At 37.0% G+C, this 20,181-nt stretch overlaps 1 protein-coding gene across 1 annotated transcript in view; it reads left to right on the forward strand.

Annotated features, from left to right (window-relative positions):
• Positions 1–2,683: 2,683 nt before the first annotated feature.
• Positions 2,684–20,181, forward strand: part of slc2a15a (solute carrier family 2 member 15a) — a 55,363-nt gene continuing 37,865 nt past the window's right edge. Inside the window, 3 exon segments of the mRNA XM_028468143.1 lie at positions 2,684–2,768; positions 15,294–15,392; positions 19,307–19,467. Coding sequence (XP_028323944.1) covers positions 2,724–2,768; positions 15,294–15,392; positions 19,307–19,467 — 305 coding nt within the window. The 5' untranslated portion in view covers positions 2,684–2,723.

A 20,181-nucleotide genomic window follows, 5' to 3' on the forward strand; every position in this document is an offset into this window, starting at 1 on the left:
GTACGCTATTTAGACCGGACAGACGTGTGTGTGAGAGAGAACCAGATTGTGAGAGAGATTTGTGTCCAAGGTAGAGAATCTCACACACACACACACCTATCAGGTGCGCTTCACTATCGATCACCGTCTACGTGTGTGTGTGTGTAATGGACCACCATTTAGTCCGGTTACAGTCTGTGTCACGACACCCGTCCATTAAGTGGTAGTGACTGTAGTGTTGAGTCAGATCAGTAAACGGTGCTACATAGTGAAGCCGCCTGATGATTACTGCAGCTTCACTCACCACACACCTGCCACTACACCTAACTACTGAAAATAGATAAGTTTAGTGAAAGTTAGACAGACACACACACTCTAAACGACAACAAAAAATATGAAAATGACTCAAAATACACAAAATTAAATATTTATACAAAAATTAAACAAAAGACAACACAGAAAAATACACCAAACAACAACAAAAACATGAAAATGACTCAAAATACACTAAACTAAATACTTATAATCCCACATGAATGCATACTTCCGACGGGCACTGTACATTACAGAAAAAAACAAACAAAAAAAATATAAAAATTAGTTAAAAAAAAGCAGATTTATCATGCGCATGTCTGATAGCTGTGTACATACATCTACTGATGCCTCTGGACACATCATCAGGTGACCCAGCTGTGGCTGATCAGGCCCTGGCTTGTGTCCAGATGGCTAGCTAGCTACCCTGACTCCATGGCTCTTCTCTTTTGAGCCACAACCATCTTGAGGCCCTCTCTGCCGCGTCCGTGGTACTGCAGATGGCTCTCCTCCTTCTCTTTCCCTCGATGCCCAAACAGCTGAGGGCTCTGATTAGGGAACGGGCTGCAAACCCCTACATCTAACCTCCACTGGGAAACACCTTGCTCTCCAACCAGCCAGCTGACAGTCACTGACCAGTGCAGCATACTTGGAAAGCTTCCTCTCAAAGGCTTCTTCCAGGCGATCTTCCCGTGGGATGGTCATCTCCAACAGCACTATTTGCTTTCTGGTCTCAGACACAAGGACAATGTCTGGTCACAGGGTGGTAACTGCAATGTGGCCGGGAAACTTCAGCTGATGTTCAAGATCCACCAACAGCTGCCAGTCTTTTGCAGAGGTCAGGATTCCTGCAGAGGTTCCTCTGGCCGGGGTTGGCTGCTCCCCAGCTCTGACAAAGGTGATGGTGTCCTTGGAGGGTCAGGCCCGCTTCACGCACACAAGTCCTTCTCATAGAATTAAACCAGGGAAATTGCACATGCTATTTTACTTTGCACCTGCAAATCTACCCCTTTATAATGCTACAGAGTATGTTGTTATTATTATGCCCATAATTGACAACTCTTCTTAAGCTCCCACTATATGAATACATACTTCCGACGGGCACTGTACTCGACTTAAAAAAAAAAATACATTTACAGAAAAATGCACAAAATTACTCCTGATTCACACTACAATAGCAACAAAAACAATCATTATACAAAAATACACATGACTCCAAAAAAATACATTACAAAAAAAATAAAAATAAAAAAACAGCAAACATTTATGCACAAAAAGACAACAGAAAGATACACAAATACACATGACTCCAAAAAACATATGTTACAGAAAAATACACTATACAAAAAAATATAAAAGTGATGATGAAGTCATGCACATGTCCTATAGAAGTAAACCAGGAAAATTGCTACTTCCGACGGGCACTGTACTAGTTCAACCTAATAACACTAAACATTTACAGTGTGTCTATTGGATAATAACGGAAATATAATAAACCATTCAGAATCTTTTTAGACTGAAGTGCGCGGGCCATTTGTGAAATGACATGGAATGACTCAAAACTTCACTTTAATACAATAAATGTAACTGTTTTAGAATAAACACAATTTCTGTTCAAAAACATTATGATTGTTTTTCTGTAAATAATTAATCACAATTAACACGTTAAAGCCACAGCCCTAATCTCTCTATAAAAGCATAAAATGTGTGTGTGTGTGTGTGTGTGTGTGTGTGTGTGTGTGTGTGTGTGTGTGTTCCTCAAATGTCTCTGCGGATCAGGATCAGACAGAGCTGAGAGTTTCAACATGGCTGCTGCTTGGTTCAAGGGTGTGCAACGTTGGATTTGTTGGGACTGCAATGATACTGTTAATAAATTATTTTGTAAAGCATTTATTAAATAATTTATTTACGGTATTCTCCACAGTGATGACGTCATCAGTCCTACCTCCACAGCAATGTAATTTGGCCATCCATGAAAAAGCTACTTTAACCTCCCACTCTTCTATAGCAAGACATACTTCCTACGGGCACTGCACTAGTATATACAGTATATACTGTATATGTAAATATATACTTCCTTTTATTCTTTCATCGATACCGTACGTTCGGCTTGTATTTAATCCTTTATCTACTCATTATTTTTGCTTCTTCCTCCTTTCTTGTCTAAACTATTCATAGTTTTTTTTCTTCAACTTTTCATTCTTCTGTATTTTTTAGCCAATTTATCAATTTAGAGCTAATTGCTTCCAGCAAACTTTTCCTCAGTGTGTCACGCTGCTCCGTCATGTGATGACAGTGCGTAAGCTTGTTATTAGGCGTGTGTGAGTGGATTACTGCTTCCTGCACCCTCACACATGATGAATTACTACAAGGAATAGAGAGACCGTACGGCTGCTCACTGACGTATTCTGGGTGCCTGTGTGAATTCATAAATGGCTGAAGAGGCTATAATTCCATCGTCAGGGAAAACAGCATCGGTGAGTCCTGATTGAGTGCTTAGTTCATGTGTCCATGTGTCTGATAAGCTCTTAATACAATCATTTAGAATCACATTGTGTTTCACATCTTGCTGCTGCTGTTGTTGTTTTTTTGTTCTTGTTTTTTTGCTAAGTACAGTCGGGGTAAACTTTCACCCAACAGCTTATTGAAACTGGGTTAACTCACTGGTATTTTAAGAGGATCACAGCCTAATAAGTAATAAAAGATTAGCTTACAAGTCAAAGTGTGAATGTGACACACCGACCTCCAGTCTATGGAGTCATCGTCACAGAGATCAACTGTCAATATCAACTTTAATATTTCTAAACCTTGATTATTCAAAGTTTATTTCCCTCGACAAAAGCTTGTTGAACTTGAGTTTGAGTTTATTTTTTTCAGTCCAACTAAAGTCTTTAAACCTAAATTCATTTAAAAATATCTATTTTGTGTGTATTATCTGAGATGATTTTTGTTTGTCATATAAGCATTTTTTTGCTTCTGCCTGTTTCAGTCTTGTTATTACAACAACGTATTAGGGCCACATTAAAATAAAAAGAAATCTGAACACTACGAGATGAAAATATTTTGAGTCAATCCAAACAGCATCTTGTGTTGTGGTCAAAAGGACAACAAAAATATACAAAATTAGCCTAAAAACACACATGACAACTACAAAAATGACAAAACTACATGAAAAATATACAGTATGTAATACACAAAAATACCAAGTAGTTATACCAAACAACAAAAATTACTCCAAAAAATGATAAATTACTCATAAAATTAAGAGTTCAATCTTGAAACATTATGACTTTAATGTCATAGAATTATAATGTGTTGCCGTCATTGTGTGTGTTTTTGGACTATTTATGTGTATTTGTGTTGTTAATTTTGTTTTACTATTTCAGCATTAACACAAGAAACAACAAATTGGGTTTGTGTGTTTTTGTTGTTGTTTTGTATATTTTTACGTCATTTTGTGTATTTATTCTTGTCATTTTGCATTTTTTTAATCATTTTTGTGTATTGATTTGTTTTGCTTGGTATTTTTGTGTATTTTTTTTATTGCCGTTACATATATTTTTCACTTAGTTTTGTCCTTTTTGTAGTTGTGTGTTTTTGGACAAATTTTGTGTATTTTTGTTGTTTTGTATATTTTTACATAATTTTGTATGTTATCATCATTTTGCATTTTTGGAGACATTTTTGTATATTTCTATTAATTTTGTAGTCATCTTGGGTGGTTTTGGAGTTATTTTGTGTATTTTTGTATTCAAATTATGTTTTTGGAGTCATTTTTGTGTATTTTTGTTGTTTTGTATACTTAGTTGGTATTTTTGTGTATTTATATTATTGTTACATATATTTTTCACTTAGTTTTGTTGTTTTTTGTAGTTGTGTGCTTTTGGACTAATTTTGTGTATTTTTGCAACACAAAAGATGCTGTTTGGATTTCAATTTTACTCAAAATTATCACTTTATTCTTGAAACATTACAAATGTAATCTTGAAATATGATGATTTTAATCCCATGAAATTATGATGTTAACAAGAAATGACTTTATTCTCATGAAATTACCACTTTATTCTCGAAATATTATGACTTTGATCTTGTTATTTTATTGTGGCCCTAATATGCCGTGGAAATAACAAGACTGAAACAGGCAGAAGCAAAAAATGCTTATATGCCAAACAAAAATAATTGACCAACAAAAAAGAAAATGCAATTTGAGTTGCCTTTTTCAAATAATATGAAAAGAAATAAGAATACAACATTTAACAAAGTAAATGTTATAATATTACAAACACATTCCTACCGCTGCTTTGAATAGCTTTCTAAAATAAATTGACATTTTATTTTTGAAAATAGTGTGTCACTCATTTTTATTTCTTTATCAACATTATTCCACAATTTGATCCCTATAGAACAGACAGACATCTTTGTTTTACTTCTAATCTTGCATTTGGTATAATCAGTATAAATTGATCCCTTCTTAGGCTGTATTTGCTGCTTCTTAAAGAGCATTTAATTTAGCTCTAAATATTATTTTTGTTTATTTATAATAAACACTATCTTTAAATTTCATAAGTTTTGATTGAACGAATAATGGATGTGTGGTCTTAATATCCTGCTTTGTTTAACTATTGTCTTTTTTAGTGCAATAAAACATGGGAGTATCAAAGTACAATAAATTGTAAACAAGGAATTGTAATGACGTAAGTCTTTTGTTTTATATATTCACCAAGTGTTTTTGAAATTTTGTCTTTATATAATTTATGTGTTGCCTTCAAGATAATTTAGAGTTTATTATTAAAACTATGGGTGTATCATCTGCTAACATAAAAATAATTTGAAGAAGTTTGATACATCACAAAGATCATGAATACAAAAATGACAACTAATTTAGGACCAATCACAGAACCCTGTGGTATTCCACAAACTATATTTTAAAATCCAGATATTGTAATTTTTTATTGATATTTTTGGCCAAACTAAAACTCTCTCTGTTAATAAATGTTCTTATTTTTATCAGACAAATAAAGATCATCACGCAGCAAAATAATGTTTGTGCAAATCTTAAAATCTGTTAAGTTTGTTAAATTAGCTTAATGCTTTATGAATTTATACAAGACCAGGCGTCAGTGTATATAAAGTAGTGTGCATCCTTTTTAACGATAACATACGAATGTTACGGATCATACGGATGATAAACTTTTTTTTTGCAATCGTTAGTGTAACAGTTATTTCATTTTTGGGGGCCTAATTTTAAATAATAGAGAAGGAGAAAGTGTTAGATTAAGCTTTTTTCATGGCAGAATGGGAATTCAGGTTTTTTTGATTTTTTTTCATTACCCAGTACTAGGGTTGGGGTCACTTATAATTGTATTCGCGTAATTGATAATTAATTACAATTATGGCGTGATTATAATTGTAATTATATTTTTTAAAAATCTGTAGCTGTCGTAGTCCTAATTAAATTGTAATTGAGTTTAGATAATTGACTTTGTAATTGTAATTGCCATGAAAATTCTATAAAAATTGTCAATCATAATTTAGCGCAAAACTGTTGAACCATGTTACAGTTCTATGTACAGTTAAACTCATGTAGTTAAACAACTATTAAACTATGTTTCATATCAAAATTTCCACATTTTACCATCTAGCAAATTTTAAACTGACACCAAAAATATTAAAACCTATATTTTTATTGATTAGGAAGCCTAACAAGGTAATCAATAAATAGGAAAGATAGATATTTGTTTTTAGTGTATCTTACAGATGATTTTGGACCCATTAGCATTAGAGATGCTAACAGAAAGCTAACACAAAAGGAAGGTTAACTTTAATAATGTTATGTAATTATTTTGAGTGAACTTTAGTAATTGAGAACGTAATTTTAATTGACTTTGAGGATTGTAACCCCACACAGCATTAGTAAATAAAGTATTAGGTCCTTTTGCATCAGGGTTGGGTTTTAGGTTCAAGTTTAGTGTTTAGTGTTTGGTGTCTGGTTAGGTTCAGGTTTTAAGGCTGACTTTTATGCTTCATCACTAAAGTCAGGGTTAGGATTAAAGTAGTTTGAAATCCATTTCATGCAGAATAAAAAAAGTCAGGAATTTGTGTTGGTAGGCACAAAACTATAGTGGCCCTAAAAGCTCACAACACAAAATGAAAGCGCACAAACTCCACAACGCAACACAACACAACGCAACACAACACAACACAACGCAACACAACGCAACACAACACAACACAACACAACACAACACCACACAACACAACGCAACGCGCCGCAAGTAAGTAAGTAACATTTATTTCTATAGCATCTTTCACAGACAAAAAGCCACAAAGTGCTTCACAACACAGTTTAAAAGCAAAAATAAGTCCACAGTATGAAATGCCATGACAACATAAAATCATAGCAGCCCAAGAGTAGCTAATTAAAAGCTTGAACAAATAAGTAGGTATTAAGTTGGCTTTTGAAGGTGTTGACAGAGTTAATAGAACGCAGAGAAAGCAAAAGATCATTCCAAAGCCTGGGAGCAACAGCCTGGAAGGATCCGCCTCCTCTGGTCTGAAAACCAGTGTGAGGAACCATCAGTAGATTGTGACCCACAGACCTCAGATCCCGAGCAGGGGTGTGAGGCTGGATCAGATCACTGATGTAAGAAAGAGCCTGACCCTGCAAGGCTCTGAATGCTAGAACTTTAAAATGTTTCCTATAAGACACTGGCAGCCAATGGAGTTCTTTTAGAAATCCCTCCCCCCCCACCAAAATAGCAAAAAAGACTGAAAATGCTGTTATTCATTACTGTTTTACTGACTGCTCTTGTACTATCACTCTTGCACTACTACTGTATATACAGAATTTTTTATGCCGTCAAGACCGTTTTGCCTTTGCACTATCATAACAAACTATATAGGAACTCATGCTGCTACTCCCACCTACACACTGTATTTATATATTAGTATTAGTTTTAGTATTTAGTATTAGTAAATGTTTTATCTGTTGTAAAAATTGTATATCTACCTTTAGTATAGGAATGTCTTTTCTGTTGTGCCTGAGCACTTTATCTGTTTCACCGTGGGAAGTGAGAAACGTCTTCTCGATTCCCTTGTATGTTTGTGCATGCAAAGGAATTGACAATAAAGCTGACTTTGACTTTTAGAATAGGGGATATGTGGGTCCTCCTATTAGTGCGGGTCAGAATTCTCGCTGCAGAGTTTTTAACTAATTACAGTCGAGACAGCGCCTTCTTGTTCAGACATGTGAATAAACTATTACAATAGTTTAAACGTGAAGACACAAAAGCATGAATGATGAGCTCCAAATTATTCTGACACCATTTTCCTGAGTTTAGATATTTTCCTTAGTTGGAAGAAGCAGTTCCTCGTCTGCTGCCTTCAGTGCTGCACTAATCAATCAATCAATCAATCAATCAATCAATCAATCAATCAATCTTTATTTGTATAGCGCCAAATCATAACCAATGGTATCTCAAGGCACTTTACAGTAGAGCAGTCTTAAGGACGGACTCTTCATTTTATGGATACACACATATGCATATATACGTATATACACATACATATGTATCCCACACCCAACATGAATTCATCATGGCGGCAAGGAAAACCTTCTGTTAAGCAGCAAGAACCTTGTGTGGATCCCATTCCTATGATGAACAGCCATCCACGTTATGCTGTGTTGGGTGTGTGCAGAGGAAAGGGTGGAGACAGAGTTGTTGAGACTCTGTAACTCCACACTGAGGATCCCACAGACCTGCAAGACAAAAGCCAGAAGGAGTACAGGAGCAAACACACAAGGGAAGAAGCAGGCATAGAGGGAGTGTTTGAGAGATAAATGGGACCCTCTCCGGTCCCTCTCTAACCTAAATGACCTCTCTCTTAACGCCCTCTCCAACCTCTCTCCAACCGAGCATGCCAGACCCCCCCCCCCCCCCCGGCAGTCTATGCCTATTGCATCTTAATTATGAGCTATGAGCTGGTTCCTAACTAATAGCTTTACCAAAGAGGAATGTTTTGAGCCTAACCTTAAAGGTAGAGATGGTGTCTGCTCTCCGAACCGTGGTTGGTAGATGGTTCCAGAGAAGTGGGGCCTGATAACTGAAAGCTCTTCCTCCTATACTACTTTTAGAGACAAATGGAACAACGAGTAGTCCAGCATTTTGAGAGCGTAGTGTTCTGGGGGGATTGTATGGCACTACAAGCTCCTTGAGATAGACTGGTGCCTGTCCATTTAGGGCTTTATAAGTGAGAAGAAGAATCTTGAATTCTATTCTATATTTTATGGGAAGCCAATGCAGAGAGGCTAATACAGGAGTAATGTGATCTCTTCTCCTAGTTTTAGTCAGTACACGTGCTGCAGCATTTTGAACCAGCTGAAGTGTCTTAAGCGACTTGCTCGGGCAGCCTGCTAAAAGAGAATTACAATAATCCAGTCTAGAGGTAACAAAAGCATGGACTAGCTTTTCGGCGTCGCCCTGAGACAGGATAGATCTGATTTTAGCAATGTTACGGAGATGAAAGAAGGCAGTTCTTGAAGTTTGTTTTATGTGAGAGTTGAAGGATAAATCCTGATCAAATAGAACCCCAAGGTTTCTAACAGTTGTGCTTCGTGCCAGAGTAATGCCATCTAGGGCAGTTAGGCTAGCATAGGTTTCTCTAAGGTGTCGTGGGCCCAGTACAATGACCTCAGTCTTGTCTGAGTTAAGAAGAAGAAAATTTTGGTCCATCCAGGCCCTAATGTCCTTTAGACAGACCTCAAGTTTAGATAGCTGATTTGTCTCACCTGGCTTCATTGATACATACAGTTGGGTATCATCAGCATAGCAGTGAAAGTTAACAGAGTATTTTCTCATAACATTACCAAGGGGGATCATATAGATACAGAAGAGGATTGGACCTAGCACAGAGCCCTGAGGAACCCCGTAGCTTACTTTAGTGTACACAGAAGACTTATTATTTACGTGTACAAACTGGTACCTATCAGATAGGTAGGACTTAAACCAGTTTAGGGCAGTCCCTGTGATTCCAAGTAATTTCTCTAATCTCTCTAGTAGAATATAGTGATCTATAGTGTCAAAAGCTGCACTAAGATCTAATAAAACCAGCACTGAGAGTCGTCCTTCATCTGAAGCCCAGAGTAGATCATTAGTTACTTTAACTAAAGCAGTCTCTGTGCTGTGTTGAGCTCTAAAACCTGACTGGAAGTCCTCGAACAGGCTGTTGTTTTGAAGGCAGTCACAGAGCTGAGCTGCCACAACTTTCTCAAGAATCTTTGAAATAAAAGGAAGATTAGATATAGGCCTGTAGTTTGCTAAAGTGCTGGAATCAAGAGTAGGTTTTTTGAGAAGGGGTTTGATTACAGCTACTTTAAAGGACTGTGGCACGTAGCCTATTGATAGGGATATATTTATTGTCTCCAACAAAGATGGGTAGACCAGGTGAACAACTTCTTTAAACAGCTTAGTTGGGATCGGATCTGAAAGGCAGGTCGATGGTTTGGAGGATGAAATAATAGAGTTAAGTTCCTGAAGTCCTATATGTGTGAAACAGTTTAGGTTAGGCCTATTTACATTTAATGGTACAGCAGGCCCAGGTGAAGGCAGGGAGTGGCTAATTTTATCTCTAATCTTATAAATTTTATGGTTAAAAAATGTCATAAAGTCCTCACAGCTGAGGGCTAGAGGAATCATGGGCTCAATAGAGCTCTGACTTTGTGTTAGCCTGGCTACAGTGCTGAAAAGGTACCTCGGATTATTTTTATTTTCTTCAATTAGTGAGGAATAGTATGTAGATCGACTATGTCGTAAGGCTGTCATGTATTTACTATGGCTTTCTTGCCAGAGTATTCGTGACTCCTCTGTTTTATTGGAGCGCCACATTCTCTCTAATTTATGGGTTGTCTGTTTGAGTGTGTGAGTTTCAGAGCTAAACCACGGAGCTTTCCTCTGACGTTTAATAGTTTTTTCCCTCAATGGGGCAATTGAGTCCAAGATGGATTTTAGTAGACTAGCAGAGCTATCGACAAGCAGATCCAGTTGAGAGGGGTTATAGTTAATATCATAGTTATTTGACTAATGACATGTCTTTGTCAAGGATAACTCCTATGTTTCTGAGCTTGGTTTAGCAGACTGGCTTAAGTCACCCAAATACTGTTGAATCCCTGGATTTGAGTCATCAGGGGCAATATTCAGTGTTTGTGTTTTGTCTGCATTGAGCTGCAGAGAGTTAACGCTTAACCATTGTTTTATTTCCACTAAACAGTGGAGTAGGGAGTTAAACTTTTGCATCTCAGACGGCTTAAAGAAGCAGTAAAGCTGGATATCATCAGCGAATAGGTGGTAAGAAACATCACTGAACCTTTGGACGATCTTTGCCAAGGGGGTCAAATACAACAAAAATAAGACAGGACCCAAAACGGAGCCTTGAGGGACTCTACACAACAAATCCGCTGACTCAGACCTTATTTGGTTAGCTGAAACACTAAAGCTACGCCCAGATAAATAAGTGGAGAACCACTGTGGAACTGACCCTGTCAGTTCTACTTGATCCCTCAATCTTCTCAGCAGGACCTGATGGTCAACGATGTTGAAGGCTGAGGACAGATCCAAAACACTAGAACAGTGCATTTTCCAGAATCAGCAGACATCATATCACTTGACAGTTTCAGTAAGGAGTATTTTTTTTTTTACGGAAACCAGACTGAAACGTTTAATGGATATTACTTTGATCCAGGAAAAATGTCAGCTGATCACAGACCACCTCCTCAAGAATCTTAGGAACGGGAGTTTAGAAATAGGCATCACAACGCATCACAGAATGGAAAACGCAAAAAAACAACACAGAATAGAAAACGCCACAACGCAACACAGAATGAAAAACGCTACAAAGCAACACAGAACAGAAAACGCTACAACGCAACACAGAATAGAAAACGCAAAAAAACAACACAGAATAGAAAACGCCACAACGCAACACAGAACAGAAAGAGCACAAATACAAACCCCACAACACAAAAGCAGTCCGGTAAAAATCCACGAAGAAGAGTGACGATAACGTTGGTGTTGGTGCCTTTCGGATCCGTGCAACGCATGCTTGCAGACTACGTCAAGCTTCACTCGCAATCCTTACGACAGAGCTCCTGGGACGTGATATTTGAATGTAAACTGACCATACGACGTTTGTTAAATATTTTAATAGTGCATATGTAAATATGTAACTGTTTTGTGAATTTTTCCAACCAAGTGTTGATTTACTTCACCATCACTCGAATCAGTGGAGACGTATTTTAATCTGACCAATCACAGAGCTGCACTCCCACGGAGAGATATTTGCCTGAACTCGGGGTCGGGTTTAATTTCTATCTTTTTAACACAGACTCTGGTTGGACTCAGACACTGCACGGTGAATGCACGGTCAAGTCACAAGTGTCACATATTGATTAGCTGTTTATTAAAAGTCCCATATCGTGCTATTTTTCACCCATCTCCATTTGTTCTAAGAACCCAAAAAACATAGTATTCACCTGTTTTCCAGAGTTTTAGTCTCTGAAAAGTCACTTTCTGAGCAACTCTACACAAACAGGCTGATTTGCGGCCTACTTATGCATATTAATGAGCGGGCGTGTCTATAGACGGCACACTGACTTCCTCCTCCCCGCACGTTGACGTAGGACCAGAGGACGGCCCGCCCTCCTCCCACCCACTCTGTAGCTGAGCTCATGCTGCTTTAAAAACACGAGACAGAGCGTGGGGGCGGGGCATTCACTGGTACATACATAGACTGTAGAAAATACATACATAGCACTGTGCGAAGGACGCTGAAATGCTCACCTTCGTGGGCGTGTCTGTTTACATGTCAATCACAGCAGAGAGCTTCCTGGAGGCGTGGCTTCTCCAGCTCAGTGCTGCGTCAAATTCGTCATCAAAGTGGGAACGCGTCATCAAATTGTAGTGTGTGTTTGTGCTCACCCTGCAGTAAGAAAGGAGCAAATCACCCTCTAACTAACGATTGATGGAATCAATGAAAAAAACACTTTAGACATGTGTATTAAGCCCTAATAACACTTTATGATGTTTAAAGCACAGAAAAGTAAATTTAGCTTAACATGGGGCCTTTAAGAAATGTGTCTGTGTCACATTTTGCATCAGTAAATTTAACCCAGAATTGTCCTTCTGGTCAGACTTTATTTGAAATAAAAATTATTGAGATTTATATCATATTTTGCCATTTTGAGAACAAATATTGAGATATGAGTTTTGGTCAGGGTTGGGGTCAATTATAATCGTAACTGAAAATGAATTACATTTATAGTGTAATTATTATTGTAAATGCAATTTAAAAAATAGGTTGCTGTTGTAATCATAATTTAATTGTAATTGAATACAGCTAATTAACTTTGTAATTGGAATGAAAATTACATTAATTCTGCCAATTATAATTTCATTTAATGCAAAAGTTATCATCAGAGATGCTAACAGAAAGCTAACAAGGTTAAATTGGGCTTATTTGTTTCAGACTCAGTAATTATGATTCATTGTAAGTGAACTTTAGTAATTGAGAACATACTGTAATTGTAATTGACTTTCAGGGGAAAAATAATAATCATCATTTACTCTAATCATAACTGAATTGTAATTGAACATGAATTACTGAAATCGTAATTGTAGCTGAAAAATGTAATTGACCCCAACCCTGGTTTTGGTCCACATCACCCAGCCTTAATAGGAATGTTCACAGCATTTCAATGTAATTACGGTCAGCCTAACAGATTATAATAACTGTTTTTAGTAAGTGGTTGACAAGTGGCTACTTTAGATTTATTATACACCTGTCTTCAAATATAAGGAATACTGGAGCTTGGTTAGGGTGGTGGGTCAGATCGTAGTGGGCGTCCCATATTTTGGCAGGTATGACTGGACTTCCTTTAAGTCAAAGAATAAGACTTTAAATCCTGCTCCTGTTCACAGAAACCTTAAATGGCCTCAGACCAAAACCCATTTATGGCATGTTTGTTCCCTACGAGGCATTCAGGAACAGGTTTACTGAGTAGGGATTATTGATCATCAGCTAGAGTGTTCAACATGTTCATGTAAAGGAGCTCTTCAGAAAGTGGAGAAAAAATGGCTTGAAGAAGGAAATTATTACTCCATAATTCTAGCAAAGACATGGACGCTGATAGCTCAAAAGTAAAAATATAAGGACAAACTGTATTTCTTTACTTCAAAAATATTTATAAAAAGAGAAGAAATAAAGAAAAGGAGGGAGAGAGAAATAAGACAAGAGAAAAAAAAGAGAGATATAGAGAAAAATGAAAAAGAGAAGAAAATGAAATAAAAAATAAAAAGTATATATATATATATATATATATATCATTAGAAGCAGAGTTCAGTGACCCTAAAAACACTGTTTAGTGCAGGATTTCCCTCATTGATCATTGTTGGTTCATCTTTCTGTTTGTGTAATTCATTTACTGATTTTATTGTTGCTTTTAGACTCACTTTTTGAATGTCACCAATGCTCTTGTTTTTAATGTTGCTCTCTTTGTTTTAATGGTTTTAAAATATTTGCCTGAATGTTTCATTTAAAATCTCACAACTATACGCATCAAGGTTGGGGGCAATTACTTTTTTCAATGACAATTACATGTTCAATTATCCATGTACAATAGCCTATAACTTAATTATGATTGCGATGACTGGCATTATTATCAAATTACTACTAAAATTACAATAATTTTCCCTCTGAAAGTCAATTACAATTACATCCTCATTTTGTTTTTCATCTATTGGTTTCCTTGTTAGGCTTCTTTATCCATGAAAATATTGGTACTAATATTTTTGGTCTGCGCCAGTATAGCCCTTGATTTCATTTTTTTAATGGTAAAATGATCCTAAAGAGAACCAACGGGTCATGAGAAAAGTTGATACGAAACATATTTGAATAATTGTGACCAGTTTTTGTAGAATTTCCATGAATTTTCATCGAAATTTCCACAGAATTACAATGACAACGTAAATGATCTAAACTCAATTACATTTCAATCATGCTTACAACAGCAACAGATTGTTTCAATTACAATTTTTATTATATATATGCCAGGAGACCCCCACTATAGCTGAAGGTGGTTGAACACAGACATGAACATTGAAGAACAGTCATGTGGAGACAGGACCATCTATAAGGGGGAATAAAGGGGAGAAATTTTTGGGGTCCATCCATAAAGTCAGTAAAATGATGGTTTATTGTTCTATGAATCTGTGATAACCACATTTATTTATTCCTGTTATCCAGAAACGTTTAATATTATTATTATTATTATAGTCATCTTAAAGATGGAAATCCTGGTTTTAATCACTAATAAAATGCATTCATAGTGACCAAAAATGGTGGAAAAGGTGGTGAAATGGGATTTTAGAAACCACAGAAATTGGTTAAAAGTTGCAAATGCGAGTGGTCAAAAACGGACAAAAAAAGTGGTTTAAAACAAATAGTTTAAAGTATCAATATTGGATAAAAAGTGGTAGAAAAATTAGTTTAAACTGACAAATAATGGGCACGACAAGTCGTTAAATTGTCAAAAATAAGCATGAAATATGGTGAAAAGAGGTTAAAAGTGACATTAGTGGGTCAACATGTGGAAAGAGTGCTGAATGAAATGTGATGTAGAAGTGTCAGAAATGGGAGTAATGTAGTAAAAATACATTAAAAAGAGCAAAAATTTGACAAAATAAAGTGATGAAAATAGGGTAAAATATGGCAAGTTTGGTGGAGTTGCAGAAAAAGGGTAAACACAAGTAAAAAAATATTCTTAGTTTCTTAGAGGTATCTGGCGAGTCCTTTCGAGTGTCTTGCAACCCCAAATGGGGTCCCGACCCCAAGGTTGATGACCGCTGGTCTACAGTACTCCACATCTTCACATCCAGACCAAGATATGTTCTGTATCTCATTGTCTTTAAGCTGTATTCAGTGATGTGGCCCCTGTGGTTCTCTGTCTGCAGCACCTGACCGGCTCCCTGCTCCTGGTGGCCTTTCTCACCTCCTTTGGAAGCTCCATGCTTTACGGCTACAATCTGGCTGTAGTTAACTCTCCCGCTGTGGTAAGAGCTTCTCCACAATTTAACTCCAAGTAATCCAACAATTAAACATTGTGGTTATTTTGTTTTACTGACTTAAAATCCAAAACAGAAATACAGAAAAATAAAAAACCAAACAAGCAGCGTTTTTCTGTTTAAAAATTAAAATCTTCTGTTTGTTTGATAATTGGATATTTAAGGAAACTATGGACGAGAGCTTCATGTTTTATTCTCACCACACAGAGAGGACACACAGGGGGGCAGACTTTACTCTGCAGTGTTTGATCAAATGATCTTGTATCATGTTGTCTACCTCACACCGATGGTAAAGAGGCGTAATTTGTGTGTCGATGACATTTCGTTAAAGAGTTATTGATGCTGAAAGTCTGAATCTGTGAATATCTGCCAACTTTACCAAACAGTGTTACGGTCCAAATAGTATCCAGATAATCTGGTGACTGTGAGGCTGGTGTGAGGAACAATAGATGTTAGAACTTCTAACATTTCACATTTTAGCAAAAACAATTAAAGCTTTTTTGAGAGCAGTAAAAATATTTCTTTTGCTCAAGTGCTTAATTTATGAATCATCAGGAACTGGAACAAATGCCTGGTGTTGTTCCGGCAGTAAGAGAGAGACAATATGTCACGGAATAATGTTTGTTAAAGCACCTTTTCCTAACTAAATGGGCCAATAATATAACATGAACACAAACAAACAATTAACCTAAATGTTTAACAAAAAGAATGATGAATCTGCGCTTTTTTCCCCCATATTTCACAGCCGAGGCCTGCCTTCTCTTTCATAAACCTAGAGCAGCAGCTCATCTTAGCTTTGAAATTAGCCTCTGTCCAAACTTCCCTGGTCTCAATGTCCATATCAGAACTTTAACCAGTGTGTCCTTCTCTTCTCTCTGTCCCTGGATAGTTCTCCTCCTGTGTCCTGTTTGTTGCTCCTGCATTAGCATCTTCGCTAAAGGTGCTGCTACTGCTACTGCTACGCTGCTCTCCTCCAAGATTTCCACAGAAACAACCTTGGACTTCTGAACCTCAGGCTTCACGTATTGGCTTAAAACAGCTCTTTAAATCCAACTGATTTTTTTTTTTTTCCATTATCTACGGTCTTTGAAGTGGACAGAGAAACTATTTTTGCGCAAAATCACGTAGCGTGGGCATGGCTTGTTTGTTTTCTCTCACTTGCGCTCGGTTTTTATCTTCAATGTTGTGTGTACAATGACATTTTCATTGATTTCAACTCAATAAAAGACACAGCTGTCCAAATATAATACTTCAAAATGTAATCAAAACACCTAAAAGCAAATGAGGTAATGAAAAAAAGAAAAAATTCTGCTCCGGCAAGATCTGGCCAAAACGAAGCCCTGTTTTGCACGTTATAATACTACTAGCCACTAACCTCAGCCGTCAACACACACGGAAGTTGATCACAATGAAGAGCACCAGTAGATTCATTACACCACCTCTGATTCCTTTAATCAAATATCATGTGCATGTTATACAGTTTATTCATTTAAGTATTAATAATGTTTCTATTCATCAGTTCATCAGTAATGTGACTTATGTGTTGCTCCTTTTTTTGTCCATGAGTAAAAGTCCGCCCCCCTGTGTGTCCCCTCTGTGTGGTGAGATTAAAAATGAAGCTCTCATCCATAGTTTTCCATAAATATCCAAGTATCACACAAACAGAACAAGATTTAATTTTAAAACTGAAAAATGCTGCTTCTCTGTTTTTTTAATTTTCTGTATTTATATTTTGGTTTTAAGTCAGTAAAACAAAAATAATTACACACTTTATTTGTTTTTTTTTTTTTTTTAATATGGTTTTAAAATGGAATAACCAAAGAACAAAGGGTACACAGATTATTTTGTCAGACCTAAAAGTGTTGCTGACCTTTTTCTATATTTATTTATTTCATGTTCATAAACTATACTGGACTTTAATTGAAAACATTACCAGTAAAACCAATTCATTAAAGTACAAAGCAGTTTCACTATTCAGATAAACATAATATCACAGCAGGGTAACAGAAAATAAGGAATGTTCACTCACTTTCCTCAATTTATGACAAATAAAGTAAAGACAAAGTACAGTTTTTATTTCCAAATATGCTAATAAATTATAGAAAAGTGCAATTTACCCAAAAAATATTATAGGAAGTGTATGAAATCAACTTTTTTTAAAATTCGCTTTTGCTGCAACTCGCTGAAAATGTGTGTTAAAACCAATTTTGGGGCCCGACCCACAACTTGGGCACCTTCAATAAAATACAAATGTATAACAAAAACATTTTTAATCAGCTTTTTTTTAACTTTGTTGTTGTTGTTTCATTTTGTCTGTTCTGATGCTTATATTCAGACTTGTTCACGTTGTCGTCTTAAAATGACCAAGATTCACCGTCTGTTTGGAAACTTTTATCCGTCACAGCTTTTAGTTTGTTCCCAGTACGTTTGGTGCTACCAGTCTAAACTGGACCATCAGGTGACCTGGCCATTGTAGATGTAGCGAGTAAGAGCAATAACGGTCCCTAAACTGGATGCTAATGCTAACAACTATATCCAAAGGTGGCTTGGACTTCCACTTCTCAGAGGTGTCAAACTCATTTTAGTTCAGGGGCCAAATACGGAGCAGTTTGATCTCAAGTGGGCCACAGATTTTATGCAGGAAAACAAGTAATTTCAACATTATAATGCCCTAGTTTACACTTCTACATATATATAAAATACAAAATATGGAAGAAACCGACATTATTCAAGCAATACGTGATAGACATCAATCCCAACAGAATCTACGCTTTAAATTTCCTAGATTTTCTGACCAATTTCTATATAATTAGAGGAATATCATGTCATAATTTGAGGAAAATGTTAGGATTTTGTAAGAATTTTGAGTTTTTTCAACTGTTTAACATTAAAAATGACTGAAATCATGTGATATAAACACCAGGAAAATTGTGAGCATCTACAAATATTGTTGATTTTCATTTACACAATGATTCATCTTCTCTGTCATTTTTACTTTCTCCTGGGGGATGAATTGGATGCTACAAAGGGCCGGATTTGGACTGACAAGCGCGGTGACCCAAACTACTGTTTGTTTCTGCGGAGATATGCACAGAGGGCTTGTCGTAAACAGTCACACGAACAGCGAGTAAATACATAACCGTGTCATAGTTGGAGTTTGGATGGGGCCACATTTTTTTGTTCGAGTCCAACCTGAACACGACAGAGAAAAACCGAACTTGACAGGCATTCAGATATTTATATCCCAGTCCGACCTGAACCTGACAGTTAAAGCCTCATTTTTTCTTTATGAAAATGACATATTTATGTTTGTTTTTGTGGTAAACATTGCTTTTATTAACAAACAATTTTATTATTTATTAATGTCAACATCTGGTCCTCTTGTCCGTGGTCCTGCAGTGCTGAAGCCGCACTCACTGCTGCTGCAGGAATGGAAAGGAGGACACCATGTGACCAACCAGACCACCAGTTGTAAATATCTGTCCCATCATGCTTTGGTCGGGTATCCATCCTCTAGTCACAGTATCAGCTGCTCAGGCTGGTCTGATGGCTGCAGCTATGGACCTTTGACGTATGCAAAGATTCCAGAAGATTGAAAAGGAGCTCTCTGAGGAAGGATAGAAGGGAAGAAAAGAAAAGAGTTTAGGAAATTAGGAGGCCACGGGTTGAGCTGATGATCAATAATCCAGCTGCTCAACCATCCTGAGATCTTCTGGTGAATAATGGGGTCAAACACCTGTAATGGATGGCTCCTAGCTAAACGTACTCTACCACCAGCCCTAGTGTTGTTTTACATTGACTGTATTTCTACTTTCATTAAACTTGAGTCTATTGTCTGATGTCAATCAATCTGTCTGTGACCTTTGACCCCCCTCTTACCCTCTTTCTGCTTTGTTCCTCAGTATATAAAGGAGTTCTACAACAGGACTGCACTGATTCGTAATGGAACAGGGTTCAGTGGGGAGACTCTGACCGTCATGTACTCACTCACTGTGTCAGTCTTTGCTGTTGGGGGTCTGGTGGGGTCCCTCATCGTGGGCATGCTAGTCACTCGCTTTGGCAGGTGAGCAGGTGTTTCATACATTATCAGGCAAGAAATGCTAATGGCTAATCAGATCAAAGACTGAACATGTGCAGTATGTCCTTGTCAGAGGTGAATTGTTGGTGCGTTTCCACTGGTGGTATCAGCTCTACTCTCTTTTTACACATTTTCACTGGAAAAATGTACCTCCTCCGTGGTACCTGGTGCTGATTTTTTTTTAGTACCTCCTTTGTTGAGGTTCCAGCAAAAGCAGCTCTGGGGTCTCGTTTATAAGAGTGTGCCTAGGTACGATCACTTCAGCTGACGTAGGCTAAAAACCAGGAAGTGCATACACAAAAAAACTGTCAGACTTATAAACGAGGGCTCACGCTCATCCCACGCCTGTTTTAGTTTATAAATCACAATCAATAAAAGTTGTCACACGTGAGGAAACACCTTGCTCTGCCCATACGGTGCATATAAAAGGTCAGGCTCCGCCCATACAGTGCCTGTGAAAGGTCCGATGAACGCCCTTTATTAATATTCACGAATATGAAGTTCATGGTGGACTGAGGGGGAAAACAAGCAAATAAAAGAGATGGAGGTATTAATTGTTGAGGTGAACACATGCAGGAGAGCATAATTTGGTGACACAGTGAATATTAGGAATGATAGAAAGTCAGTAAGTAATGTTTATTTTTATGTTAATGTTTATTTTTATAGCACCTTTCACAGACAGAGGTCACAAAGTGCTTT

This window comes from Gouania willdenowi, chromosome 15 (genome assembly GCF_900634775.1).
Source record: "Gouania willdenowi chromosome 15, fGouWil2.1, whole genome shotgun sequence".
Taxonomy (NCBI): domain Eukaryota; kingdom Metazoa; phylum Chordata; class Actinopteri; order Blenniiformes; family Gobiesocidae; genus Gouania; species Gouania willdenowi.